This window comes from Camelus bactrianus, unplaced genomic scaffold (assembly GCF_048773025.1).
Source record: "Camelus bactrianus isolate YW-2024 breed Bactrian camel unplaced genomic scaffold, ASM4877302v1 HiC_scaffold_28, whole genome shotgun sequence".
Lineage (NCBI taxonomy): Eukaryota > Metazoa > Chordata > Mammalia > Artiodactyla > Camelidae > Camelus > Camelus bactrianus.
The window spans coordinates 1,163,768-1,191,464 of record NW_027413942.1 but is presented as its reverse complement, the minus strand read 5'-3'; the positions used below and the strand labels follow the sequence as shown (position 1 = coordinate 1,191,464).

At 36.0% G+C, this 27,697-nt stretch overlaps 1 protein-coding gene across 1 annotated transcript; it reads right to left on the bottom strand.

Moving 5' to 3' along the window:
* Positions 1-343: 343 nt before the first annotated feature.
* LOC141576737 (uncharacterized) lies at positions 344-26,495 on the bottom strand. Its single transcript, XM_074360147.1, has 12 exons — positions 26,440-26,495; positions 21,457-22,758; positions 19,898-19,983; positions 19,498-19,613; positions 19,311-19,392; positions 17,945-18,010; positions 17,076-17,139; positions 15,668-15,735; positions 13,575-13,706; positions 12,123-12,230; positions 10,126-10,240; positions 344-7,456 (listed from the first exon to the last, which is right to left on the bottom strand). Exons 1-3 carry the CDS (start codon positions 26,493-26,495, stop codon positions 19,914-19,916), a joined length of 1,428 nt encoding a protein of 475 aa, XP_074216248.1. The 3' UTR covers positions 344-7,456; positions 10,126-10,240; positions 12,123-12,230; positions 13,575-13,706; positions 15,668-15,735; positions 17,076-17,139; positions 17,945-18,010; positions 19,311-19,392; positions 19,498-19,613; positions 19,898-19,913.
* Between the last annotated feature and the right edge of the window lie 1,202 nt (positions 26,496-27,697).

Sequence of the window (27,697 nt, the reverse complement as noted above, 5' to 3'; positions counted from 1 at the left end):
ATGGTTGACATTTTCTCATAATATAGTGACAATCTTCAACATGTGTGAATATAAACTCATTGAAAAAATCTTGCAGCATTCCATGGTGAGTAGTCTTGTTAAAAATAATATCCGGGCCATTACTAAATTATTACAAAAATATAAATTTTTTTTGAATCACTTTTAGAAGTTCCACACACACTGGTATTTTTAAAACACCAACCAGTGCATAGTGCTTAAGACCATTTAAGATGAAATATATTCAAACCTAAAACTTTAGAATACTCAAAAGGCAGGATAATGGCTGCTTTTTCATTGCAAATACATTTTTTCTTCATAAGTGCAAAATACGAAAGTATTCAGCTAAATTTTGTATATCTTTATTCAAAAAGTGAAATTAGAATATAATCTCCTTATTTTTTATATTAAGGCTATTTCCCATAAAAATTGGTATTTTTATCTGTAGGATCTTAATTGTCCATTCATTTGTTTTTTCTTTTGGTTTCTTTAACAGAGAGTGCATACTTGTGTCTTTTTAGAGTTTTTAATTCTGCTAACTTATTCCAAGAGACTTTCTGACACTGATAGTAAATAAGGGGAGAGCCCTTATAGTAACTGTGCATCTTTTCATGTAGTCAGGATTTTTTTTTTTTTTTTTTGGATAACATTTTTTTACAATTTCCACTTGGTTCACAATATTATCCCATTATGAAAACTCAATGAAAAATTGTAATCTGTTTACACCAAGACACTTATGTCAGCACAGTGTGCTTGCTGATATGATTTTACATTAGATTATAATATAATTATTTTATTTGATTTACATATATACTAATACACATTTTATATATGTACACACATATATGAATATCTACTAAATGCCATTAATTTGCATGGGGTGGTAGCTGATAACATGTGATCTTTCTGACCATTGGCTATTCTTATGTGTGTCTAACGTACTTCTTAGAACAGATACTAGAACATCACACCTCTCATTATACAGTATTTTAAAGGTTATATTTTACTTTACTTATTTTTAAACATTTTTATTGAGTAATAGTCATTTTACAATGTTATGACAAATTCCAGTGTAGAGCACAATTTTTCAGTTATACATGAACGTACATGTATTCATTGTCACTTTTTTTTTTTGCTGTGAGTTACCACAAGATCTTGCATATATTTAAGATTCCACACATGAGTGATCTCATATGGTATTCCTCTTTCTCTTTCTGTTCTGCTCCACCTAGAATAACATTCTCCAGGAGCATCCAAGTCTCTGCAAATGGCGTTATGTTGTCAGTTTTTGTGGCTGAATAGTATCCCATCATATAAATATCCCACATCTTTATCCAGTCATCTGTTGATGGACATTTTAGGCTGTTTCCATGTCTTAGCTGTTGTAAACAGTGTAGAGAAATCAGCTGAAAACCTTATGGGGGTTCCCTTGTAACTCACTCTGTTTTTCTCTTGCTTCCTTTAGGATCATTTCTTTATCCTTGACTCTGGCTATCTTGATTAGGATGTGCCTTGGTGAGGGTCTGTTTGGGTTCTTCCTGTTTGGGACCCTCTGAGCCTCCTGTGCTTGGATATGATTCCTTCTTTAGGTTTGGGAAGTTTTCAGTCATGAGTCCTTCCCATACCTTTTCAATCCCCTTTGTTCTTTTTCCCCTTCTGGAACTCCTATTATGCATAGATTGGCACACTTTATATTACCCCATAGGTCCCATATATTGTTTTCATTGTTTTTTATTTGTTTTTCTCTCAGCTGTTCTGATTGGGTGCTTCCTGTTGTCCTGTCTTCTAGATCACATATTTGTTCTTCTGTATTTTCTAGTCTGCTTTGCACAGCCTTTAGGTCAGCTCTCATCTCAGCCAATGAGTTTACTAATTCTACTTGGTTCTTCTCTATAGTTTCTATTTCATTTTTGACATATTTTATATCCCTAAACCCTATTTCTTTTAGTTCCTTCAGTACTTTGATCACTCTTTTCTTGAAATCTTGATCTAGTAGGCCATCAATGTCTATTTCCTTGATCATGCTTTCAGGGGATTTCTCTTGATCTTTTCATTGGGAGTGGTTTCTCTACTTCTTCACATTGCTCATATCTCTCTGGCACCGTGGCTTAAGGAGTATCAGTTACCTACTTAACCTGGAGATGGTGTGCCCTTAATGATTTGATCGAGAGGTCTTTGTGTCTTCGCCCTGCTTCGCGAACTCAGCTTGCTGTTTCATAGGCCTTCTGTTGGCGCCCTCATCTGTGCTGCTCTCAGTGGCTGTTGGCTAGCAGATTGTGCCCCCTCCTAACACTAGGTCAGGAGCTGAGCTCTTACCCAGTGGGCGGGAAGGTCACTCCCCCTCCTGATGCCACAGTCAGATGCTGTGCTCAGGGGGAGGCAGGTGGGCAGATTACACCCCATCCCAGCACAGTGTTCAGGTGCTGTGCCCTCTCCTGGTGCTGGTCACTCCGCTGCTCTGTGCAGCTGCCTGCTCTGCCTCGGGTAGGCGGTCTGTAGGTGGGCTCGGGGAAGACCGCGGAACAGCCCCGCCTACGCTCTGTGCCAAATCTGAGCTCCTTGTTTCTCTTGGCAGCACAAGTTCTCTGAGGTGTCAGGGTAGAAAGATCCTCCCTGCCTCAGGCTATAAACAAGTCTCAGTCCTGCCTAGGAGGTTGTGGAGCCCCCACGTGCAGATTCAGGCCTCAGCCCTGTCCCCGCCGGGGCACTATGCACAGGAGGAGATGGTAGCTGTGGCTGAGCCCTGCCTCTCTTCTTGCGAGATGTGCCAGTAATGGCACAGGTCTGAGGAGACAAAGGCTAAAGCACCCCTCCCCCCAGGGCACATTCCTGTTTACAGTTTTGTTTACCTTCTGAGTTAAAATTTACCTGACAATGAGATGTATAAATTAGGCTTTTGAGGTTCATCCTTGTATCAGTAGTTGATTCTTTTTTATTGTTGAATAGTATTCCATTATTTGAATATACTATCATTTGTTTTACCCATCCTCCTACTAATAAATATTTAGGCTTTGGATATCTTTTTTTGCAAGCAAACATTTTTTTTAAAAAATGCAAATATAATATACATGCTTAAATGTGAACACATCTTAAGTATGCAGTTCAGTGATTTTTCACAAAGTAAATACATCTATGTAACCTTCATCCAGTCAAGAAACAGAACATTGCTGTTCCACTTTGGGTTTCTTCCCAGATACTACGGCACCCCTTTGATGGACCCACCATCCTAAATTCTGCCACCATGGATTGGCTTTTGTGCTTTTGAAATTTTTGGTCCCATACTTTCCACTCAAAATTATGTAAGATTCATCCACTAGTGTTTTCTGTAAACTAGTATATTTATTTTTATTGCTTTAAATTATACAACTTGTATGCATGTGCCACCACTTATGGTCATGTATTGTTGAAAAGTGTTTGGGTCATTTTCTATTTGGGGGTATAACAAATAGTGATTATGAGAATTTTCTGGATGTCCTTTGGTGCTCAGATGTAGAAGTTTCTGAAGGGTACACACATGGCCTACCCTTGGTAATAGGGTGTGGGTGTGTGTGTGTGTACACATATACACACACACATATACATATATAACTTTCATTCAAAAAGCCTATTTCCAAAGTATTTGTAAGAATTTATATTCCCACTGGCCATGTGTAAGAGTCCTCATTGCTTGTTGCCCTCACCAATGCTTCGTATCACTTAACAACTAACTATACTAGTGGATGTCTAATGGTGTTCCAATTGTGGGTTTAGTACGTATTTCCATTATTACTAAAGAGGTCAGCCCCTTTTCATAGCTTATGTGGATTTTTTTTTGTGTGTGAGAAGCACCTGTTCAATTTTTTTGCACATTTTAATATTAAGGTTCTGCCTTTTTCTCCACTGGTTTTTGTTCTTTATATGCCCTAGATACAAGTCTTTTGTTGGATATAGGTATAGCAAATATATTTTCCCACCGTGTGGCTTAGCTTTTCACTTTCTTAATGGTATCTCTTGATAAAAATAATTCTTAATTTTACTGAAGTCCAACTTAAAACTCTTCTTTTATGTTTAGTGCTGTGTCCTGTTTAAGAACTCTTTGCCACTTCAAAGTCATTAAAATATCTCCTACACTATTTTCTAGATGCTTTATTTTGGTGGGGGATTAGGTTATTTATTTTAATGGAGGTACTGGGAGTTGAACCCAAGACCTTATGCATGCTAAGCACACATTCCACCTGAGCTTTACCCTCCCCCAGATGCTTTGCTTTATGTTTCAAATTTATTAGATTTATAATCTATCTAAAATTACTGTTCATGTATGGTACAGGGTTTAATTCAATACTGTTCCATTGGTCTATATGTCTAACTTTAGGTAGTTATCACATAGACTTAATATTGTTTTATAATAAGTCCTTTAACATTGTTCTTTAATATCATCTTGGCTATTGGCTCTTCACGCTTCTCTATGTATTTAGAATCAGTTTGTCAAGTTCTACAAAAAAACAGTAACAACAATTAACTTTTGGGGATTTTGATGTGCATATATAAATCTTTGAAACAGTTGAAGGGGAACTGACATCTTTAAAATGTTGAGCCCTCCAATCCATAAATTTGGATTATCTCCCCTATACTTATTTTTATCACTGCTGTAACAAATTATCACAAATTTTGCAGCTTAAAGCAACACAAACTTATTGTTTTATGGTTCTGTAGGTCGTCAGGAACAGGTATCACTTGGCTAAAAATCAAGATGTCAGCAGACTATGCCCTTCTGTAGGTCAAAGAAAGAATGAATTTCCTTGTCTTTTTCAGCTTCTAGAGTTCACCCACACTTCTTTACCCATGGCCCTTCCTCTATCTTCAAAGCTAACAGCTTTACAGCTTTATAATCCCTCTTCCAAAGTCATATCTTTCTGACCACAGCTGGGAAAGATTTTCAATTTTTAAGGACTCCTGTTGTTAGACTAGGCCCATGTAGATAATCCAGGCTAATCTCCCTGTCTCAGAGTCCTTAACCTGATACATCTGCAAAATCCCCTTTGCCATGTAAAATAACATATTCACAGATTTCAGGATTAGAGCATGGATATAGGTAGGGGTCAGTGTGGTGCACTATTCTGTTTATCAAACTGTTTAACATTTGACACTTTATGACTAACGTACAAGATAGAAGACCCTGATCATGTTTAGAATGCTTCCTCTGCAAAATATTGGGCACTGAGTTTATTTGAAAGGACTGAAAATAATATTACCACAGGAATGGTTTCCTAATTCTACTGACATTTACTTACTTTATACTTAAATACCCAAAATGGTCAGCCAGGAGTGGGATCTTGGCAAATAAAATAAAAGTATAATTCAAGCTTTTATCACTGAATTTACTAGCTAATTCTATTTTAGAAACAGACAGAAAATAAAACAATTTAGAGTAAGTCTGCTTACTTATATATTAAGTGAACATAAAGTTTTAAAAGCATGTCTGAATATGGGATAAAGTGAGCATCATAAAATGTAATGTTAATATTTAGTACCTGCAAATCAAACTCCCAATTTATAAACAAGTTCATACTGTATAGCACAGGGAACTATATCCAATACTGTTTTGTAGTAACTTATGGTGAAAAAGAGTATGAAAATGAATATATGTATGTTCATGTATGAATGAAGCATTGTGCTGTACACCAGAAATTGACACAACAGTGTAAACTGACTACATATATATATATATTTGAAAGGACTATATATACCAAGAAAAAAATTAGATTGATAACCAACAAAAAATCTGTCAGTAATATAATGCTAGAGACACTGAGACACAAAAGAAAATCTCAGGCATACATCTGTTTATAGAGTCATAGAAAAAATAGTGCCTATGCAAGTCCCTAATAAGCATGAGAAAATAGGAAAGGCAATATAAAAGTTCAAAATGCTTTGCTATGTAAGAGCTGCAAGATGACTCAGACACAAACTTAAGTGGTCAAAATGTTTATATAATTAATGATAACTTAAAGTAATTGAGGACATCATTTTAAATGAGATTAAAATAGCTGCACCATTTTCATATTACTAAGCAAGTCATTTCTGTTTACAATAGGTTTATATTATTTTTATATGTATTTATGTTTTATAAAGACATCAACTTAGATCCTGGCTGATAACTGACAGTAGAGCAACTGATTGACTTAAATGGGTATCATAGGCTTATCAGATTTCATATGCTTTAAATATACATTAGTTATTAGCTGTCAGGAAGAGTTCAATTTTCATTTATTCTAACATAGCTGTGTCACAGGCAGGTTACTCTGTATTTACAATGGAGGATCTTGATAGATATAAAGATATCAAGTCTTATTGATCTTCATAGGGGTGCTTTTATAAGAAAAGGAGAATAAAATAAGAAAAATCTAAAATACTACTTTTTTTATAGTGTTCTAACAGTTTTATCTTTATTTTTATTTTTTTACTGAGTTATAGTCCGTTTACATTGTTGTGTCAATTTCCGGTGTACAGCACAATTTTTCAGTCCTTTATGAATATACGTATATTTGTTTTCATATTTTTTCACCATGAGCTACTACAAAATCTTGAATATATTTCCCTGTGCTATGCAGTATAAACTTGTTTCTATTCTATATATACTGTCAGTATTTACAAATCTTGAACTTCCAGTCTGTCCCTACTCACACCCTGTAAAATACTATTAAATCAACATATATTTATGAAGAACTATGAAAAATGGGAAACTATAAGTTGTTTCTTTAAATTGGAGCAAAGAGAACTACTTTAACTGGGAAAATAGTTAAAATCTGGCAAGTTTTATGATTTCATGTTCACCCCTGACAGCTTTTCTTTCCTCCTTTCTCCTTCAATCTTTTTTGGGCCTTCTAAAGAATTAAATTAAAAAAAAGAAAAAAAAAGAAAGAAAGAAAGAAAAAAAAGAAAATTAAGAAACAGCTTTGCATCTAAAATAACCTCCTAACTGGAAAGATTGTATACTTTGTGAAAAATTTACAGCTGCCAATTTATGATCTATGTCTCTGTCCACACTGTGTTACTTGTTAGGAAGGGTCTTAAAAAAAAAAAAAAAAGTAAAGAAAAATAGCAAATTATAATGGCTTTTACATTTTAAATTCTTTTCTATGTGTTTATAATCTGCTCTATCATGAGTTATTAAGATAAACATTATCAGCTTTACTCTACTTTCCTATCATGCACATTGTGACTCTGAGAAGCACTCACGCTCTAACTTACCATCTGCAGGTGGTGTACAGGTTAATGCAGTTCTTTTGACAATATATGGTTTTGTAGTCTAGTTGTCTAACTACTACATAATGGAAAAGATGTAGAACTACTGGTACCACTGCCCTCGGTCTCTGTCATTTACCTTAAACATACCTGGAAAAGTAGATTCAAAAACTCATTGGCAAGAACATTTTTCACACTCCAGATCTGATATTCTTCTAGAGTTAAGATGGCCATTCTGAAAGAGAAACAATATTTAAGAACATCTTAAATCTTCATTTTCTTATATTATTTGAATAAACTGTTTTATTAAACTTGCAATGGTCATTTGCCTGAAAGAAAACTAATGATTTAGTGTAGATGCTATGTGTTCATCTAAAAGTAGGCCAGCAAAAATAAGTTCAAAAATAACCAAACTCTGAAGTAATGAGTCATAACGTGGGCAATTTATCACCAAAAATCTTCCTCCAGTAAGACCTGGGAAATAACTCACAGTATCTTCTGGTTCAAGGTGAAGTTTACTAACAGAACCCACAAAAGGTTCTGGGTAGAGAAAAAGGATTATTTACTAACTTTGAAAGCATTTTTCCAAACTCTCTGGATTATGCCCTTTGACCCTAACAATTTTCTAAGATCTTCTTTAAAACATCTGGCATTATTAGACTTCTTAAGAGATTTAAAAGAACTAAATATATATAATAAATGAGTATCTATATTAACATTCCCTCAAAATAAAATTTAACATTACTTTCACAAGTTGAGTAAAGCAGTATTTTTTTTTTCGTGTCAAAGTGTACCAAAAATTACATTTATATACAGTAGACAGTATTTCTTGGGAGGCAAAAATATAACCAAATGCCTCTTACTTCATCTTTTGAACAATCACCTTAACAGTCCTAGATGAATAATAATGTTCTTAGCTTTTATTACTTAATTATATTTTTATTATTTAATGATTTATTATTTAATGATACTTAATATTATTTATTAATGATATTCATGTATTCATTCAATATATAATACCATTTATTATAAGAAAAGATTTTAAAGCACTGTGATGGTACTTATTGGCTTTCATGATGCAACTTCCATTAAAGTATATTAATACCAATGTAATGGTACAAAATAATGGGTAATATTGTCACAGTCTAGTCACCAGTGAATATGGGTAATAGGTTTGGTTGAAAGGTCCAAATTCTATTCTAAATTTTTACCATTTCATTATTATGGTTACACGGAGATGGAGCAGCTAAATGATCTTTTTTTTTAATGTTCAAAAGTACAGTCATAAGAAGAAACTCGGTCTTACACAAAAATAGACAGCAATGATAACCTCCATACTTATCAAACACCCAGAAAAAAGGCGATGGAAATTGTATCTCTACATAAGGTATTTCCTAAAAGAAACTTTCCTATGTTTCTGTTTTCATATATACCAAATAGAAATGGCTACCTTAGTTTTGGGCAGAAAAGTAAATGAAGATGGTTATCTGAATTGCCAAAGATCAAGCCCTGAAAAATTCATTTCTATTATTTATTTCTATTGAGTGTCAGTTAATAAGACTATGATGATTTCTTCTGGATTTGTGATTAAAAAAAATGTTACTTATTTTTCTAAGCCTGTATAAGAGCACTATGGTCTACATCCTACCATCTGCTACTTGGTACATGTCAACATTTGAATAGAAAGGGTCAAATTAGCTCATATGTGTCTCACATATATGGATTATCTTCAGTTTCACAGGGATACACAGACATTAAGGCAAACCTATTATAATATCTTTAATAAATGTTGTGAAACTAAAAAAATTCAAGGCTTTATTCTTTGTAAAGTACATGCTCGTTTCTGCTATTATACAATTATTCTGGCTGCTATTAAAGAACTTAGGACAGACCCTCACCAATATTATTGAAAAAAAAATTTTTTTTAAACAATATACACCACCCAGATTGAGATAAAAAATAATTTCCATCATCCCAGATATCCTATGGTCCTTCCCAGTTAAATCACCCATCTCCAAAATCACTATTGTAACACTTATTAACATTAGTTCTGTCTCTGTTCTAGAACTTCATATAAATTGAATTGTACAATGTGTTCTTTTATTCTGTGGCTTCTTTTGCTCAATATAAGTTTTGTCTTACCATAATGTATTAAAATGGGAGAAGTAAAGATTATAAACTACAGATGGCAAGAGCTGTCTCTACTTAATTTTTATAAAATGCCTAGCTTATAAAATATAATTTTTTTATGTAAATAACACTTAATGGAGTTGTTTAAAGGTGGAATGGGCTTTCCTTAGGGACAACTTGGAGGTATTGTAACGACAGGTCCAAATAAGCATTTAGCAGGGATGATGTAGAAGAGATTCAAGTATGTATACGTAAGGTATGTATAGCAATTCAGAATATAATGTATTTTTAGAAAAGAATAAATTAGTCTCTGCTAGACTCAACTTTGTGGTATCATGCGCATTCTATGTGTCTTCTACAATGTTGGATACATCCACGTGTAATTCCTTTAAAACCAGAAACCCAAATCAGTAGTTAGGAAGGAGAAGGTATCATTTTTATTAGCCAGTAGCTGAAGTATAAAGTATTTTCGGTCAAGGTTTTTCTTTTTTTTTTTTTTTTTAATTACAGAAATAGATTGCTTGTTTACCTTAAAAATTTATGACAATTTTCCAGTGGTTTCAATTTTTTTTACATAATACATTCAGTTTATTAAATTTTCTAAGGCAAATTCTCTTCCCAATTTTGCATCTTTGGCTATGAATATTTTGAGTAGCATAATATAGAACCTAGAAGTAGTAAGAAATCTTTTTCTCAACCTCTTTTAAAAAATTCTTCACTCTATGTTCCTGTTGGAAGTTTACATGCAAGAAGATGTATGCAATCAGACTTTACCAGGATATCATCGGTGCAGTTGTCCTTCCAGACCTCTAAATGTGCAACCACGTGTCTCTCAGTTCAACCCTAGAAAGAACTCCGTCACCGTCAACATCAAATACCTTGAAGCAAACTAAAGAAAAGAAACTCTTATGGAGAGAAATTACTTTCATATTCTGAAGTATAATACATTTTATTACAAGCTGCCCTAGTAAAATTACTTAGTTCCTCAAACAACTACATTCTGGACTAAGTTCTTATTTGGAGGACACTGTGTCCTTAAAGTCCTTTGAACTTGTAGGAATTCCTGTACACTTCACAAGTCTCTCTCCTTATATCATTAGCCCGCTTAGAGAACTTTATCCTTCACCTAAATCTGAAGTTAAATTTCTTGCAAACTGAAAAAGGGCCAAGTTACTATACAATATCTCACAGATTTTGAGAAGGTAATTCAACCTTTTAAATTAATTTCTAATATTTAAAACTGATCACTTCAGAGTTGATTCTTACAATGCTGAAAATATTCCATCTACATTAAGAATCAACAAAAAGCTGGTACAGTAAGCCCCCTGTATCCATTGGTTCTGCATTCACAGGTATAAACAATAGATCAAAAAAATATGTATATATATATATAAAATATATATATATAACTTTCCCAGAAAGTTCTCAAAAGCAAAACTTGAATTTGCGATGCACTGACAACTATTTACATATCATTTACATTGTATTTACAAATAATTACATTATATTAGGTATTACAAGTAACCTAGAGATGATTTAAAGTATACAGGATGATGTTCATAAGTTATATGCAAATACTATGCCATTTTACATAAGGACTTGAGCATCCATGGATTTGGTATCTGAGGGGGTCTCAGAACCAATCCTCAGCAGATAATGAGAGATGACTGTATAAAGATTTTGCCTCTCCAATATAATTAATGTGCACCCAATATTTTTGCCTAAGAACAATTTCAAATCTTCAATGAAGTTTATATACAACAAGCTAAAAATCCGAAATATCAGCACTTTGCTAATTAACATCAATATCAGCAAAGTTGCTAGTTAGTCTAGTTGGTTAACTTCCACTAGTCCACTGGCAAAAAATAAATTAAAAAAATTTAAGACAATAATTAACCTCAATTGAGAAACAAAGACTTCAGCCTCTTTAATACCAGAACTTTAATGTGAACAAATAATCTATCACAAAGCCAGGTTAGAGTAATGGTATACTATCAGGGAAGATAAAAGAAATCTAAATTTTTAAGATTAAATAATTATCTACTTCACACACCCGTGTGTGTAATAATTATGTATTAATTATGCTATTAAATTAACTGAGTACATCACAGTACAACATTACTAAAGAATATTGAACTAATAAGTATCATACCCAAAATACGCAGTATTTGTGAAGCTGTATTTTAGAAATATGCAGAGATAATGACCCTAGTGAATATATAAGAATTAGGTTCCAATTAAATGTAAACTGCTGCATTTTCCTAACCAAATATGGTTAAGATTTATTAATGTAATATGCTTATAAATTACGCTATAATATTTTAGCTAGGTTTAAAAGATAAATTTAGTATTTAATAAAATTGTTTTATCATAAATTTAATTTTGGTAATAAAATATCAATATACACAGTGCTAGAAAATAAGTTGGAATTCAAGTTAAGCAAGACAAATTTTCTATATAGACTACCAGAAAATATTTTCTATATGCTTAACATTTTCAAACACATCATGAATGATGTAGTTCATTTACCATGAATTGTACATTCATCTGGAAAATCAACCATTATTAATAACAAAGATCTTAAATTACTCCACAGTAAAAAAGAACAGATGATTGAACCTTTACACTGACCTCAGTAAAACCTCAGCAAGAGACTGCTATTTGCCAAAGGGATGAAAATTCAAGCTTTAATCAGATGATTTTTTACATGAATGGATGCTAATTTTTTTCTCTGTATAGCTTCCAAATTTTGTGATGTTTAACACACTTACATTTCTGTCTTTCAGCCAGAGGTCCTCTGCAACAAGCTGATAACCCACAGGATATCTCCTTAAAATCTATGTGGCTGTCATGATTTTCACCAAAAGCGTTAAATAAACCTGTAAAATAGGAACACAGAATAAATCACAGCCAACAAACTTCCTGTTAATGACATGCTTATGAAAGGAGGCATGACTCGCATAAACTGACTTAGTTTTTAAAAGTTATCAGTAGTTTCCACTGTCTTAGGAAGTTTTTATTTCCCCCCTGGCATAATTATAACCAAAATTTAACTTCCTAGAAGAAAATACTATCATTTAGTGTTTGGTTTTGTCTGCCTACCTGTCTCTATCTTATATTAATTCCAAAAGTCTAAAGTGATTGTAGAATGTAAAAAATAAAAGTATATTTTAAAAATGTAACTGGAAAAAAGTCAGAGACCACAATTATCCTAATTTGGAAAGACTAAGAAGAAAAAGGAAAAAAGAAGAAGAAAAGTTGAACTCTATCAAAGATATACTGTGTTGTTATTAACAAGCTTCATACAGCTCCTTCATGAAGCAAAGAAAACTAACACACTATATTATAAGAGAAAGAAATTCTGTACTGCAGTCTTCATTGTACCACTTAATCTGTATACATAAATATATTAAATTTCAGAAATAAAGGGCAATTTATAATCTAATCCTGTGGATTTTAAACTTTTCATAAAAAATAAATGGAATCATTTTGTTTTCAAATGAAATGATTTCTCAATCTCTAATTCTAAAAAGGTAAAAATATAACTGCACTGCTGAAGTGGAAGCCCTGTCTGTTCTAGCTCCACTAACAAGTATTTCTAAAACACACAAGAAACCTGAAGAATACAGACTATTTCAAGAATCTAATTCTGTGCCCTCAAAGAGCAGAAAATTGAAGCTAAGAAGTAGTTAAATGACTTGCTGAAAGTAAGAAGTTTTTTTTAAAAAGGTCTGAATCAGAAGCAGAACCCAAGCTTTCAGATTTCAAATACAGTTTTTGTGATTATCAGCCACAACTACTCCTTGTAAACCTCATTTAATATATATATATATATATAGTAGTGAAAAGTTTAGAGCTAAGTGGGGACCTTAGAGATGGTCTAGTCCAGTGGTTTCTTAATTTTTTAAGGGTGGGGGAAGGATACAGCAGTGGAACCTTCTTCTATATAAAAGAAATACAATAGACATTACTCAGCTGAGGAAGAGGTGGGGTCATGTGTGGAAGCTAGAGCTTTGCCTATTCAGTGTCCACCACCCTGACCTTGCACCAGATGCTGAGGCACCGCACTGGAGCACAGTTTCATAATGATTTTCTTGGTCAAACCGATTTTATATATGAGAATATTCAGGTGCAGAAAGGTAAACCGACTTACACAAGGCTCCAAAGGTGGAACAAGGCTCACGTTTTTAGCAAAGAACATTTGTAGAAAATAGGATTCCCACCTTCACTCAGAGATGGACAAATTGGTGGTGAAGCCAATGGGCCAAATGTCTCTAAATCAAGTCATCCAGTTCAGGATTGAGCCCTCAGCAACCAATAGCATTTCTCCAGATGAATGATGTCTGATTCTTCCACTAACAAATCAAACAAGATTATAAAATCTCACTCTTCTCTTCTGGACAATTAATTAGTTCATCCTGATAATGTAAGTTCTAAAGATACATTTTAATTTCCCAGTTAAACTGTTAAAAAACTACCTAAAACAAAAACTCTGAAAGACAAATATATTGTATATAAAGTGGCATGAAAATTAAATTCAAATTAACATAAAAGAGGCTTTAAAATGGGAAAAAAACTTGCAATTTCCCATTAAGCAGGCTGTTTAATTCCAACATGTAAAATAATAAACTAAGATATTTATTTTTTGCTTCCCACACTTTTATCTGTATTCACTTTGGTGATTTTAATCTCTATCTTGGATTTGAAAATTCCTGATCATAGTCTCTCCTGGCTACACAGGTAACACACTAATAGCAGGATCTATGTTTGAGTTATCCTGTCACTATGGTAACCATTTACACTTTTAATACTTATTAAATAAATTTACAAAGGGGATAGACCTAAGCTTCTCCTTCTTGGCCCTAAAATTCTTACTACCCCTCCTATAAAGGCAGGAGCCTCCTCTGTAGGACAGAGTGTAAATGTATCTCCTGAGAAGGATTCCCCAACAAGGGCTGTCTTTACAGCGTGCTTTTAGATAAGATGTTTTTATGGGACATTTCAATAAAAGGATCAAGGACCTAAGCTTCCCAGTATGGTGGGAGTTGTGATGGGCATGGGAGGATGCTCACTTGGGAGGATGAGATGTTAAAGACACTAACAGTGAAAAGGACAGGGCAAGATGAAGGGCGATTGGGAAACAGGACCACAGAGATGTGACATCTACTTCCCACTGTCATCTAAGTGATACCTACTTGAAAGAAATATTTTTACAGTTAAATTCTATAATGGGGGGTTATTTAAATGAAGCACACATATACTCAATGAGTAGATCACATAATTTTTAGAGATTCAGAGTGCATTAGCATTTTCAGAGTACTTTTTACATCAATAACTAGTATTTATAAATTCCTGTGCGCTAAATAATTATGTGGAATTATTTCCATTTTGCTTTTAGACTTACTACAGCTTAAAATATTCAATGCACTGATACAGAGTAATTTTTCTAATGAATAAAAATGATAATATACAACTTGTTAAAGATTCTTTAATTTCTCCATCACCAGATTTATGAACACTTAGGCCTATGGGTCAGGCCCCGTTTCTTGCCAGCTTTTTCACCAACACCTTACATTTAGGTTATATTGCATTACCCAGAGGTCGGGAAATGTTCTTTCACACATCCATGTCTTTATTAGGTCCTGTGTCTTCTGAGGAGAAACCTTCTCCCCACTTTCACATCCTTCCATTTTACAGCCTAACCACTAATCCTTCTGTGAACACCTTCTAGTGCTTTCCAACCTCACCAGCTACCCCAGGGTTTTAACTTCTCTCTTCCACAACTGTCCTCCACTGTATATAGTATCCAATATTCAAGTGAAGTATGAGTCCTCATTTACAGGTCTGTGGCCTCTCTAGATTATAAAGTATTTGGATTCAGAAACCTTGTGCTTTATCACTGTAGCTGCTAGAATTCATTTCATAGGACCTGATGCATAGTAACCACACAATAAATACTTGCTGAATGAATGAATGAATGAATGAATGAATAGCCAAGGCAATCTTCACAGCCAAGGCTTCCCCATCCCAGCTCAGTATTCTTTCTGTTATATCAAAGAGACTCTGCCCCATGAAACAATAGACCCTGCACATTTTAACAAATGTATACAATTATTAGGAACTATTATTAGAACAGAGACTAGCACTACTGTTCTCATAGTTATGTCACATAAGTAGTGTATTAAAGCTCATTCTGATTTGTTATTTATACAAATCAGCTATGTCTGTCACCAGTTTAAATATTAGTAATTTAGAAAACAAAAGTTATTGATTTATCCACTCATCAAAAAACATTATGACAGATCTACTTACATACCTCTTTTGTCAGTTTATATACCAACTGGAAAAGAAGGGGTGTACAGTCAACTCTGAGAGTATAATTGCCTGCAAAATAAAATAGAGAGTATTTTAATACCTCCAAATGGACTTCAAACCTGTATTTAATTCTAACTTTATTTTCTAATTATAAACAAGATATAACATATTTCAAATTGAAGGCATCATTCCTGGAGAATTAAAAATAGGGTGGACCCTACAGATTATCATATTCAGTGAAGTATGTCAGATAGAGAAAGGCAAATATCAAATTATATCACTTATATGTGGAATGTAAACAAACAAAAAAATGATACAAATGAACTTATTTACAAACCAGAAATACATTCACGACATAGAAAAGAAACTATGGTTACCCAAGGGGAAAGGGGGAAGGGAAGAGAGATGTTAGGAGTTCAGGACTAACAGATATACACTATTATATATGAAACAGATAAACAAAAAGGACCTACTGTATAGCACAGGGAATTATATTCAGTATCTTATAATAACCTATAATGGAAAAGAATCTAAAAACAATGTATATGTGTATGTATATGTATATGTATATGTATATAACTGTGTAACTTCACTGTACACCTGAAACTAATATTACAAATCAAATGTACTTCAGTAAAAACAAATAAATAAAATTTTAGAATAGATAGATAGGTAGGTAGATAAATAGACAGACAGACAGCCTGGCTAAAACTAAAACACAAGGTGGAAATAACTCTTCAGGAGCCAGAGAGGCTGCAGCACACACTCAGGATAGGAGACTGCAGAGGCAGACTCTGCTGCTAAGGCTGCAGCTCCTGCAGTAACAGTAAGGGCCATTGCTCATTATGGCAGCAGTACCTAGGGGTCTTTGGCAAAGGAAGTGGTAAGGCCATAATGTTCACGTTTTTATTCATTCATTCAATTCAATATCAAGACGTTAGACTAGAGTGTGTCAGTAACTAACATGTGTCCTGTGACACTTACCTAGAAATAACCATAACACGATGAAAGCCTACAGATGCACATGCCACATGTCAGGGTCAAAAGAAAGTCTGTAGTGGGTGCTTATTTCAGAGTTGTTCCAATACATACAGGAACTATTTCTGTATGAAATACTTTAGCCCAACTTTTAAAAATAGCTCCACAGGAAGAATGTCAAAAGTACTAAAGTTTTAAGTAGTAATCCAAGATAGGCCAATGGTAAATATACTAAAGAAATTAGGATCAATAGCTTAGTTATGAATCATATTGATTCATTTGAATCATAATAATGTTCTCTCTGGTAAAATGGAGAAATGGAGGTATTATTGAGGCATCTCATAGAAAGAGGATAATCCTAGTTTATGAGTTGGAGTTGACAGACTTAAATACTGGTATACTATTTAATGACAATCTGAAATAAAATTTACCTTCTGTGTATGAGTCTGCATTGATATATGCAACCTCTCTCTCCTGGAGTGTTTTCACATTCTCCTGTAGTTGAAGCAAAGCAGTCACTTAACTCACGGCATTTACAATTGTGGAAATACAAGCAAAACAAATTAATTCAGTAAAAGAGTGGTTTGCAGATACCATTATAAATCAAATGCCTATGCCTTTGACCATAAATTTAAGAAAATGCTATTAACTGCTTGATAATATTAATGCAATTAAAACAAGAAAGAAAAATATTAGTGATGCTGTAGCCACTTTTCATAGCAACAGCACGGAGACCCAGAGGAAAGCTGCCCCTGATCCCCTGCACCATAATATGAAGGGGGAAGGCTCAGAGATGCTCAGCCTCACCCTGGATCTACTGGAAGAGAACTGCTCAAAGTAAGGCCTGGAAATCTGTACTTTTAAAAGGTGTCCCTGGCAATCCTTACAGACATTAAAGTATGAGATCCCTTGACGTTGGGGATCCAAGTAACTTTACCATATTAAAAGTGAGGAAGTTGGAAATTTTATTTATCAAGAATTTTCTGAAAGAGAAGATATTGATGAAAAAGAAAAAGAAAGGAGGGGAGGATAGAGAAAAAACTAGAGGGAGAGAAGAGTGGCTATTAGGACAAAGACAAGACATTTCTCTCTCACACATACATGCACACACGCACACACATTCTAGAAAAATACAGCAGAAGAAGACTAATGCCATCACACACATGGGAATATGCAGAGAGAACTCTTTTCTTCTCTCTGTTTCTCTCTCTCTCTCTCTCTAGCTTGCTACCTTATAAGAGCAGTTACAGTAAAAACATTTAAAGCTGTGAGTGGTCATCCCACAAATGAGAATTCTCACCTCTGCACTTGGCCACACGGGATAGATGACAGCTGATTCTGCTGCAGAGTTTCCATTATGACAGAGCTACAGTAGAAATAAAAAAGATTCCTTAAATATATGTAAAGGTAAATGTGCTGCTGAATATGATCAAGAAGCTAGTAGAAAATGGGAAACAATATTCAAATTGTCTTTTAACTCACATGAATTTAAATTAATGTAAGGCATATTATCTTGTATCTTGGGTTTATTTTATCTGTATTCTAAGCTGCATAAATTATAAAAAGACACATGTATTTCTATATACATGTATTCACAAGAAATTACATATTTCTAAAAGTAAATGACCTTAATGAATAAGATCTGATTCATGTAAATAAGTGTATTATGAAATGCATGTTCATAACACCAACATAATAATAAGACTTTGCAATATACATGGAATCAAATGTGATACAAGTAACTGTGATTTTATTCCCATACTTATTTGATTCATATTATTATTTTAAAGTATGCAGAAATGAGTCAGAAGGAAAGCATTTTAAAAACCAGACACAATGATAAGAAACATATGACATTCTTCAAATCAATTCTATAAAATTTGGACTCATAAATGATGAACAAAACAGAAGATAGTCACAGGAAAGTGCTTTTTGGTGCACCTGCCTTTAAAAAAAACACACAAGCCTACCATGAACATGTAAGAACTTAGAGTTACCGGACAGAGAGCTTAAGGGAAGAAGATGAAAGAAGGGGGCCTATGAAAGACACTTTAAAATAAAGCATTAAGAGCCAGTGACAAATGAAAATTAATCATAATTGAATTAAAAATAAATCCTTGAAATTTTAGAGTAATTCAATTTACAAAATCATTGTATTATACTTCCCAATCAGGCACTTTTGTAAATGGTAAAATATACCTATGGTTACAATTTAGTACGGAATCCATAAAGGAGAGACTATAATCAGAGTACAGTCATCTTAAAAGAGCATGTTGTTTTCCTAGATAGAAGAAATCCAAGAAAACTGTAAAAACTTGAAAATTAATGCCAAGGATCTATATCAGATTTTCAATAAGCTAATTCACTTGTCAGAAGCAGCTTCCTAGGTTTGACTATTTTCTGAGCTTACAGATTTTACTTACTTATCACAAAACAAATACAAATAGAAACTAAAATATTTTAAAAATAATGAAAAACTTGGTTTGTACTTAGTAATTAAGAGGTTGTTCTGTTTTACCAAACTGATGTAAAAGCAAAAGCAAACTCTATTTCTTAAATTTTCTTGAGTATTTATCCAAATTAAAACAATATCAGGTAATGGAACACATCTGTGATTACCCTGAGATACATGTTGACCAAGAAGATACGTTTTCTGTCTTAGTTACCTCAGCCCATTTGTGGAACCCAGAAGTCCAATTTTTTCTGCATCCCAGCTGGCAAAAATGGTAGTTCTTCTCGGTCTCCAGCCTGTAATCATTGTTAACATACATGGTTAGGTACATCTGCCTAAAAACAAAGGAAAATTCACTCAAGTCACTTTCTGTCATCACTTGCCAAGGAAACATTATTTACCTCTACTAATCAGTTTTCCAAAATTCTGGACAACTTCTTATAAATCAGCAGTTCCACTGGTTAGGTCAGTACCTCCAAATACCCAGAAGTCCTGATGATCTCCCAGAATAACACACCTGTTTGGAAAGGAAGGCATTCAAAAGAATGACAACTTAGAATGTATTATAAAGAGCAGTAATTCATGTTTTTAAATTAAACTTCCTCCTGCTTGAGTTTCCTCCATAGAAAACCATCAAGGTAGTGTCTCCTTTTAGAATTTACCTTTTTTCCCCACATTTAATTATATCACATCAACCAGGAAAAAAATATTAAGAGTTGATTAAAATTTATCTTCTCTTACTCCTGTAATCTTTGTAAAAACAAAATGTTTTAAGACATTTTAAAAAATCCACCAACTCACCAAGTTTCACAGATCCTCAGGTAGTTCTGATTACATCGTAAATGCTTGTGATTTTCTTGATGTTATGAACATGCATTTTAACCTTCCTAGAATTTCACAAAGGGAACAAATTACTTCACATAGAGCATTATGTCTAACAGGTTCCTTCCAATGTTTTATTCTAAGTCTCAGAAGTACAAAAAACTGTTTAATAGGATGATAAATTCCCATATGCCCACCATCTAAATTCAATCGTTAATACTGTTGAACTATTTGCAAGCGAGTTGCGCAAATCATGACAGTTCTCTCCTATGTGTTTAAGAATGCACCTTACGGTGAGATTAAAAAAAAAAAAATCAGTATTTTATATTTTTCCTCCCTCATAACTCTATTGTTGGTACTTATTTAAACTTCAAAATCATTATTCAACGTGAAAAAGAATCTTGTTCTTAGCAATTTAAAAAAAAAAAAATTGGGTATTTGTCCATTTAGAGCTCAAATCAATTAAAGGATATAAGCCCCAGGTGCTTTTTTTGATATTTTGACCAGGGAAAATTTGTTTCTGACTTTTCTCTTAAACTGTTACTGAAGCTACATACTGTTTTCCTTGTGTCTGTATGTGTCTGTTTATAAATCACATTTTTCATTGTGTACCTCTAGAGGGTATTAATACATGAGATAATAAAGTCTATGTTAAAGGAACTCAGTTCTAATTGAGTTAAACACTTTTTAAAAAATTCTTATAAAATAAAACTGAACTTCTAATATCTTAAGAGTTTTGAAATTTTAAAACAAGCTTCTTACAGAACTTATAAAATACTTGCAGAATCCAAATTCACATTGCTAAGGCAAATCATTAACCAACAAGGCTCATTTAACCATTTTAGTTTAATAAAAACAGCTATCTCCTCTCTGATTCATCAGTGTGAAGTTTCCCTTTCCCTCTACATTTCAAGCCAGTCAAACTAAAGTTCTGATCATGCCATGCTGTTCCCCAACCCTGCACAAGCTGTCCTCTGCAGCTGGCGTTTACTGCCTGTCTTGATTCTGTGGAAATCTTAGTTTGTGTAAAATTAAGCTCAATGAGCACACGGTCCGTGGTCATGCCTCCTTAACACCAGTGCTGTCCGGGGTTAGTAACAGTAACGACTATGCTGGTAAGCGCACGGGGCCATGTAGCAGTTAAGCGTTCACCACTGTGACCATCTAACCCACCCCCACAGAAGTGACCAGTGAACTTCGCTCCTTCCCCTCTTCTCTCCTACTCCTTCCCTTAAGTTAACCTAGGGTTTTGCATGCATAGCGTTTTGACAGTTATCTGAAACACTGTTTTAAACCCTCAGTTGAAAAGGGAAGACAAAATGTTACACCTGGCCCGGAGAAGGAGAGGGGTGGGGAGTGGCCCAGAGGAAGCCGAACGGGACGCGCGGCCTCGGATCACAACACAGCCCCGTTCCTTCCCGAGTTTCGCAGCCGGGAAAGCAGAGGCCTGGGGCCCGGACCGCCTCGGGGCCTTCGGGGGAGGCCGAGGGAGGGACGGATACCCGCGCAGGGCTGGGGAGGGACCCGCAGGGACTCACCGTCTGTGCAGCGGCTCCTGACCCACGGTGGACGGGCGGCGGTGGCGGTTGAGGCTGCGGTGCCGGCTGAGGGGGCTGAGGCGGCGGCGGCGGTTGAGGCTGCGGTGCCGGCTGAGGGGGCTGAGGCGGCGGTGGCGGTTGAGGCTGCGGTGCCTGCTGAGGCGACGGCGGCTGCGGTGCCGGCTGAGGGGGCTGAGGCGGCGGCGGTACCGGCTGAGGCGGCGGCGGCTGCGGTGCCGGCTGAGGGGGCTGAGGCGGCGGCGGCGGTGGTGGTTGAGGCTGCGGTGCCGGCTGAGGCGGCGGCGGCGGCGGCTGCGGTGCCGGCTGAGGGGGCTGAGGCGGCGGCGGTACAGGCTGAGGGGGCTGAGGCGGCGGCGGTACAGGCTGAGGGGGCTGAGGCGGCGGCGGCGGTGGTGGTTGAGGCTGCGGTGCCGGCTGAGGCGGCGGCGGCGGCGGCTGCGGTGCCGGCTTAGGGGGCTGAGGCGGCGGCGACGGCGGCTGCGGTGCCGGCTGAGGGGGCTGAGGCGGCGGCGGCGGCGGTGGTTGAGGCTGCGGTGCCGGCTGAGGCGGCGGCGGCGGCGGCGGCTGCGGTGCCGGCTGAGGGGGCTGAGGCGGCGGCGGCGGCGACGGTTGAGGCTGCGGTGCCGTCTGAGGCGGCGGCGGCTGCGGTGCCAGCTGAGGGGGCTGAGGCGGCGGCGGTACCGGCTGAGGCGGCGGTGGCTGCGGTACCGGCTGAGGGGGCTGAAGCGGCGGCGGCTGCGGTGCCGGCTGAGGGGGCTGAGGCGGCGGCGGTACCGGCTGAGGGGGCTGAAGCGGCGGCGGCGGCGGTGCCGGCTGAGGGGGCTGAGGCGGCGGCCGCTGGAAGGACTTGAGGGACTCGAAGGCCTTCGCCAGCTTTTCCAGGGTCGCCATGGCGGCCTCCCGCCCCGCGGGGACAGCCCACGGAGTCGCCAGGACGACTGGCGGCTCCGGTCAGCAGCGGTGGCAGTTAACGGGGCTCGAGGCCGCCAGCAGGTGCGGACCCCAAGCGCGCGGCCATCTTGGAGCCGTCCCGACAGCCCCCGCGGCCCTGCGTCCTGCCACGCTCCGCCGGTGGGGCGGGGCCGGGCCGCGGGATTGACAGCCGGAGGCAGCGGCCTCTGCCAATGGCTGCCGCGCCCGCCCCTTGGGCCCAAAGAGCCGCCACGGCTGCTGGAGTCACTTCTTCCCGGCGAGGGTCGAGGGGTACTGCAGGGAGATCGGGAGGGCGGTTCCGGGGCCGGGTTGCGTGGCACGGCGAGGAGGGTGGGGAGGGCGGGGTGACTTGTGATTGAGGGTCTCTCTCGGCGAGGGGCGTCCCCGGACGACGCCTAGCGGGTGGCGGGGAGGCGGGGCAGTGGGCTGGGAGCCCGAGACCCCCGCGGGGCGCTTGCCCACCCCGCGGCGCGGGCGGAGGGCCGGCTGGCCGGACAGCCTGCTGTAATATGCTGACTGTTATATATTTGGCCTTACCCTTGTTAGTTGCCTCAAATCACTCCTTGTTCACCTTCATGATCATTACCATAGATACACTTCTTACAATCCTCGTACTTACTATGTTCCCTCATGCTACAGGGCCATACACATGCTATTCTCACTCTCAGGAATAATCTTTTACACATCAATGCCCTACTCCCCTCAAGAGATTTGCCTATCTAATTCCAATCACTCTCAGTGCTCAGCTAATTTGTGAATTCATAAAGCCCATTACATTAACATAATTTCTTAACACCATGTCATTCTCCTTTATCACATTATTAAAGTATGCTTTATAATAACATAAAAACTCTTCCATGCATGAAGGTAGATATTAAACAATTAAGTTCACAGTATAAAGTTGTAAGTACATATACTGTATATTATGAAAAATGTTAAGGAATAACATACTATCGTTAAATTCATTCACAATTTTTCATAGAAATATGGAAATATTTATTCCAAGTTGGATCATCACTATATGTGTGTGTGTATATATGTATATATTTTTCATCCTTCATTCACATTATAAGTTCTGATAAAATATTGCCAACAATTAACTTTTATACCCCAAATTACCAATAAAGGAATAGGAAAGAAGGGAGAAAAGAAGAAAGGAAAGAAGGAAATTGAGGGGTTTTAGAACTCTTGAGATTGAGACATATTAGATAAAGACTCAGATCTGTACATTTATGTATGATAATTATTTTCCTAAAATTATATAAAAACATAAAGAAAACTGAAAGCTAAATATAAAATTATTTACAACCCAAATTTGAGGTTAATTTATATCTTCAATTGATATGCATTTTTTAAATTTAATATTACACTGTTCCATTGCTATAATATAATCAAATTCATAAACAGAAAACTATATATGATATATACATCCTCTCACCATTGATAACATCTCTGAAAGCATTTTTGAAGTAGAATACTTTATATTTAAAGTTTTTATCATTAGAAAGTCTTTGAATATTTTAACACTATTAGATTTAATTTGCTTCATCGTATTATTTTTTCCATTACATGAGAAATAATATCTTATATGGTTTTGATTCATTCTTTAAGTAATTTGTTAATATTGTATAATAAGTGAATTCATGGAATTAAGGAAAGAATTTATTTTAGGGCCTGATATGTAACAGTTTGACTACAAATCCTTCCTTCCTTCCTTCCCTCCTTTTTCTCTTTCACTCCCTCTCATCTTCCTCTCTCCCTCTCTTCCCTACTTTCTTCTTATTCCTTCCTGATTTTAATAATCAGATTTACTAGCTAGCAGGACCATTTTACTACCTCTGTAGATCTAGTCTCCCACAATTATAGCCATCTTATTCTACATTATATTAGTGTGATAAGCACACATATATATTACTTTTATCAAATATGTAACTTATAGTTTTGATTTTAAGTTAGTTAGCTATTTAATTCAGATTGTCCATCATTTCTTAGAAGTCATGGAGTATTCTTTCCAACACTTAAATGAGATATGTAACCAATGGAATTTTTTCAACAGAATAGTGAAACTGAATTTTAGCAGTGACATGCAATAGTTTTGTGGATATTTATTGATAGAATTTTGTAAGATCTCTTCTGTAATGTATACAGTATGTACATTTTTTCCACCTGTCAAAGAACTCCAGGCTTTGAAAAGAGAGGTTCTAATGGATCATGTGTTAAACTGCATTGGTTGATTGATCCTTATAAAAGCATGTTTAGTCATTGCTGTTTTTGGTAGTGGTTTTACCAAAAAAAAAAAACTGACAAATTTAATTGTGATATTTAACAAATAATTCATAGATTATGTGTTATCACATAAAATAGAATGAATAATTGAATGCAAAAAATTCAACATGACTACTTCTACTCTATTGAAGTGTTCATATTGACAACTACCGTCTCCTTACACAATAGTTGCATTTAGTTAAATGTCTTGAAAAACATAATTTGGAAAACTCAAGGTCCTCGGGTGCCAGAACCTTTAATGTGCAATTCATTTTCACAATTTATGATTCTAAGAGAGTTGCTCCAAGTCAAGAAGAGGGAATCTGTTAATCAAAATTGGCAGAGAGGTACAGAGACGATTGCTTCCAGGTAGTTTTCTTTTTTCAAAGACACACAGGCATTGTGTGAACAAGACACTTCTGTTGTTTCTGTTTTAGAGTTAAGATTTTATTGCTGAATTCTGATCAAAATAATTTATACATTTTAAATTTGCACTGAATGAAGGGAAAATCTGCACAATATGGATCAGTTAGATTGAACTTTGTATTCTCTTTTGACAAGTGTGTGTCCCTATACTTTTGCATATAGATCAAAAACAATACTTCAAGGCATTCTCACCAACAGCAAGCAGATCTCCAATTTAGAGTGTCTTGTCTTGCTTTTAATTTGCATTTAGAGTGTACCTTATTCTACTTGGGAAGTTGTAGTCTCACTTCTGTAAGTGGAATAGTGAAGCTGTTTATATGTGAACTTGTTACATGTTGGTATTATTGTGTCTGTTGGGGGCTGGGAAATAAGTAAGCTTAATAAATTGATTCAATTTTGAGTGTGTTTGAATTTAATGAAACTTAAATTGTACTGATTGATTCTCAACACTTTAATTACAGGTTAATTTCAGATCACTGAATTGTTTTATTTACATCAGGGCATCACACATAGGATAGAATGATATGTTGTAATATTCTGGATGCAGTTATTTTGGTTTTCACACTAATTAAAAGTTTTACCTCCATCTCCACCAAGGACAAAGGGACAAGAATACAGTTGTTTAGAAAATGATACATTTGTAGGCCATCTGCTCTTTGCATAGAACTGCATGAGCATTTGCTTATAAAAAGGAATTACGCTCCTCTTTTTAGTGTGCAGATTAAAGACAAGCCAGGAGAGAAAATATTAATGGAGACAATGAGAGGGCAAAAGCAATATGATTTGTTAATTACTACAGGAATGTAAAATGCAGGTGGAAAGGTACATCAGTGAAGGTTAACCTAAATCTTGAATTGTGAAACAAGCTATAACCGTGTAATTAAGCTGAACTATTTACAATTGTTCAAATGCTTTGAATTTTTTAATCTCAAATCCTTTGCTCAGAATGTTCTTCCCTGTGTCCTATTAGCTTGTTATTTATTTTGAAGATTTTTCAGAATTGCTCCATATTATCCTTCTGTAACTCCTCTGAATTACCCTCAGTAGAATTAAATGTTTCCTCCATTGTGCTCCATTAGTAGCTAGTACATACCTTTATCATATAACTATTCAGATACTTGTATATCTCTTCAGCTTGACCTTAATCGCCTAGAAGTCAAAGCTTTGTTCTATTTTTTCTGTATCTCCATTTCCTAGTGCATGCTCCCAGATTTTATTCCTCTTCTCAAACCTTACTATTGAATCTATACTGGAAGTATCTTCTCTAGACACTCTTTGGGGAACCTGTTTTTATGACTTATAATTGCAGCCCAAGATATCTCTCATTATACCTCTAACTTCAATCTGATCACCTCCTCTGAAGTTTGACCTATACTCAGCTTTCCACCTGACATCTCTGCTTTAGTGCCAGAAAGGGTGTCTCTAACACATTTTGCAAACTCATCTCACTCCTTCCATAAACTATGTCCCCTATTTTGCTGCTTAAGCTCAGATTTTAGGGGCCATCCTTGATATTTCTGTATTCCTTAGTCCTCACATACAAAAAATCACCAATTCCTGATAATTATATTTCCAAAAAACACCTTCTTGATCTTCAGCATCAGGGCCACCACCCAGCATCTTCTAATATCTTTCTCTCCTTTTATTCACTGAATTTCAGTTGCACTGGACTCTGGTGTACTGAAGACTGTGACTTTTACCCATCTCAGTACTTAAATGTAATGATATTCTATCAGAAAAACATGAATTTGAATTCTTGGGCATGGCTATTTCCTTCTCTTCACTCAGCTCTCAGGTTGATTTACTTCTTTAAGGACAATATTGGGCTGCATATTCTATACAAGAATCTGCTACCCAGATTGTTTTCTTACAAAGCACTTGTCTCTTAGTACGTAAAATGTCATTATTTTGTATTCATGTCTGCCTTTATTATATAATATTCATTTCCCCATTCTAATTTAAAAACCACGAAGATAGTAATCATCTCACCATTATGTACCAAACATGTAGAACAAATCCAAGCACATAAGAACACCATAAATATTTGTTAAAAAGATGAATGCATAGATTGAGAAAGAGAAACACCATAATCAGAAGGATAGAGGATGCTATAATGCAAGTTTTGTGGAGGCAGGCATATTTTGTTTTAATCATTATATCCCTTTGTCTAAGGACATTCTGATGTGTTATATGTATTCAATATTTGTTGAATAAATGTAAGAATTTAGAAAGCAATGCTTAAAGCAGTTTTGAATGACAACATAAATGTCAGGATATAGATTCAAGAAAAATAAAATTAAATTCTTCCACATGCATGACACACTTCAGTTTTTACAAAATTTCTGCTAACTATTTTCACTGCCTTATCAATCAGTAAATAAAAGGGGTAACAGCAGTTTTTTGGGTCACTGTATAAGATAATGTAATCAAGGTAATGAAGAAGCAGAAATAACTTAAAATCAAGGAACACAGTAATAAACTGACTAATTATCAAAATGACTTTCATGGAGAAGAAAAAATAACAAAAAGCACTCATTATAAATTTTGATCTGTAAGTAACAAAGGGAAAAACAAGAATTTCAAAAAAAAATTAAAT

What these genes read in the sequence shown, in the direction of transcription:
- LOC141576737 (XM_074360147.1), bottom strand. Translation starts at nt 26,495, where the DNA reads ATGTCAGGTGGAAAGCTGAGTATAGGTCAAACTTCAGAGGAGGTGATC. An exon ending in GAGGAGGTGATCAGATTGAA is followed by an intron (nt 22,759 to 26,439) that starts GTTAGAGGTATA and finishes CTCAATCACAAG; the next exon opens with TCACCCCGCCCTCCCCACCC. An exon ending in CAGGAGCCGCTGCACAGACG is followed by an intron (nt 19,984 to 21,456) that starts GTGAGTCCCTGC and finishes GTGAAATTCTAG; the next exon opens with GAAGGTTAAAATGCATGTTC.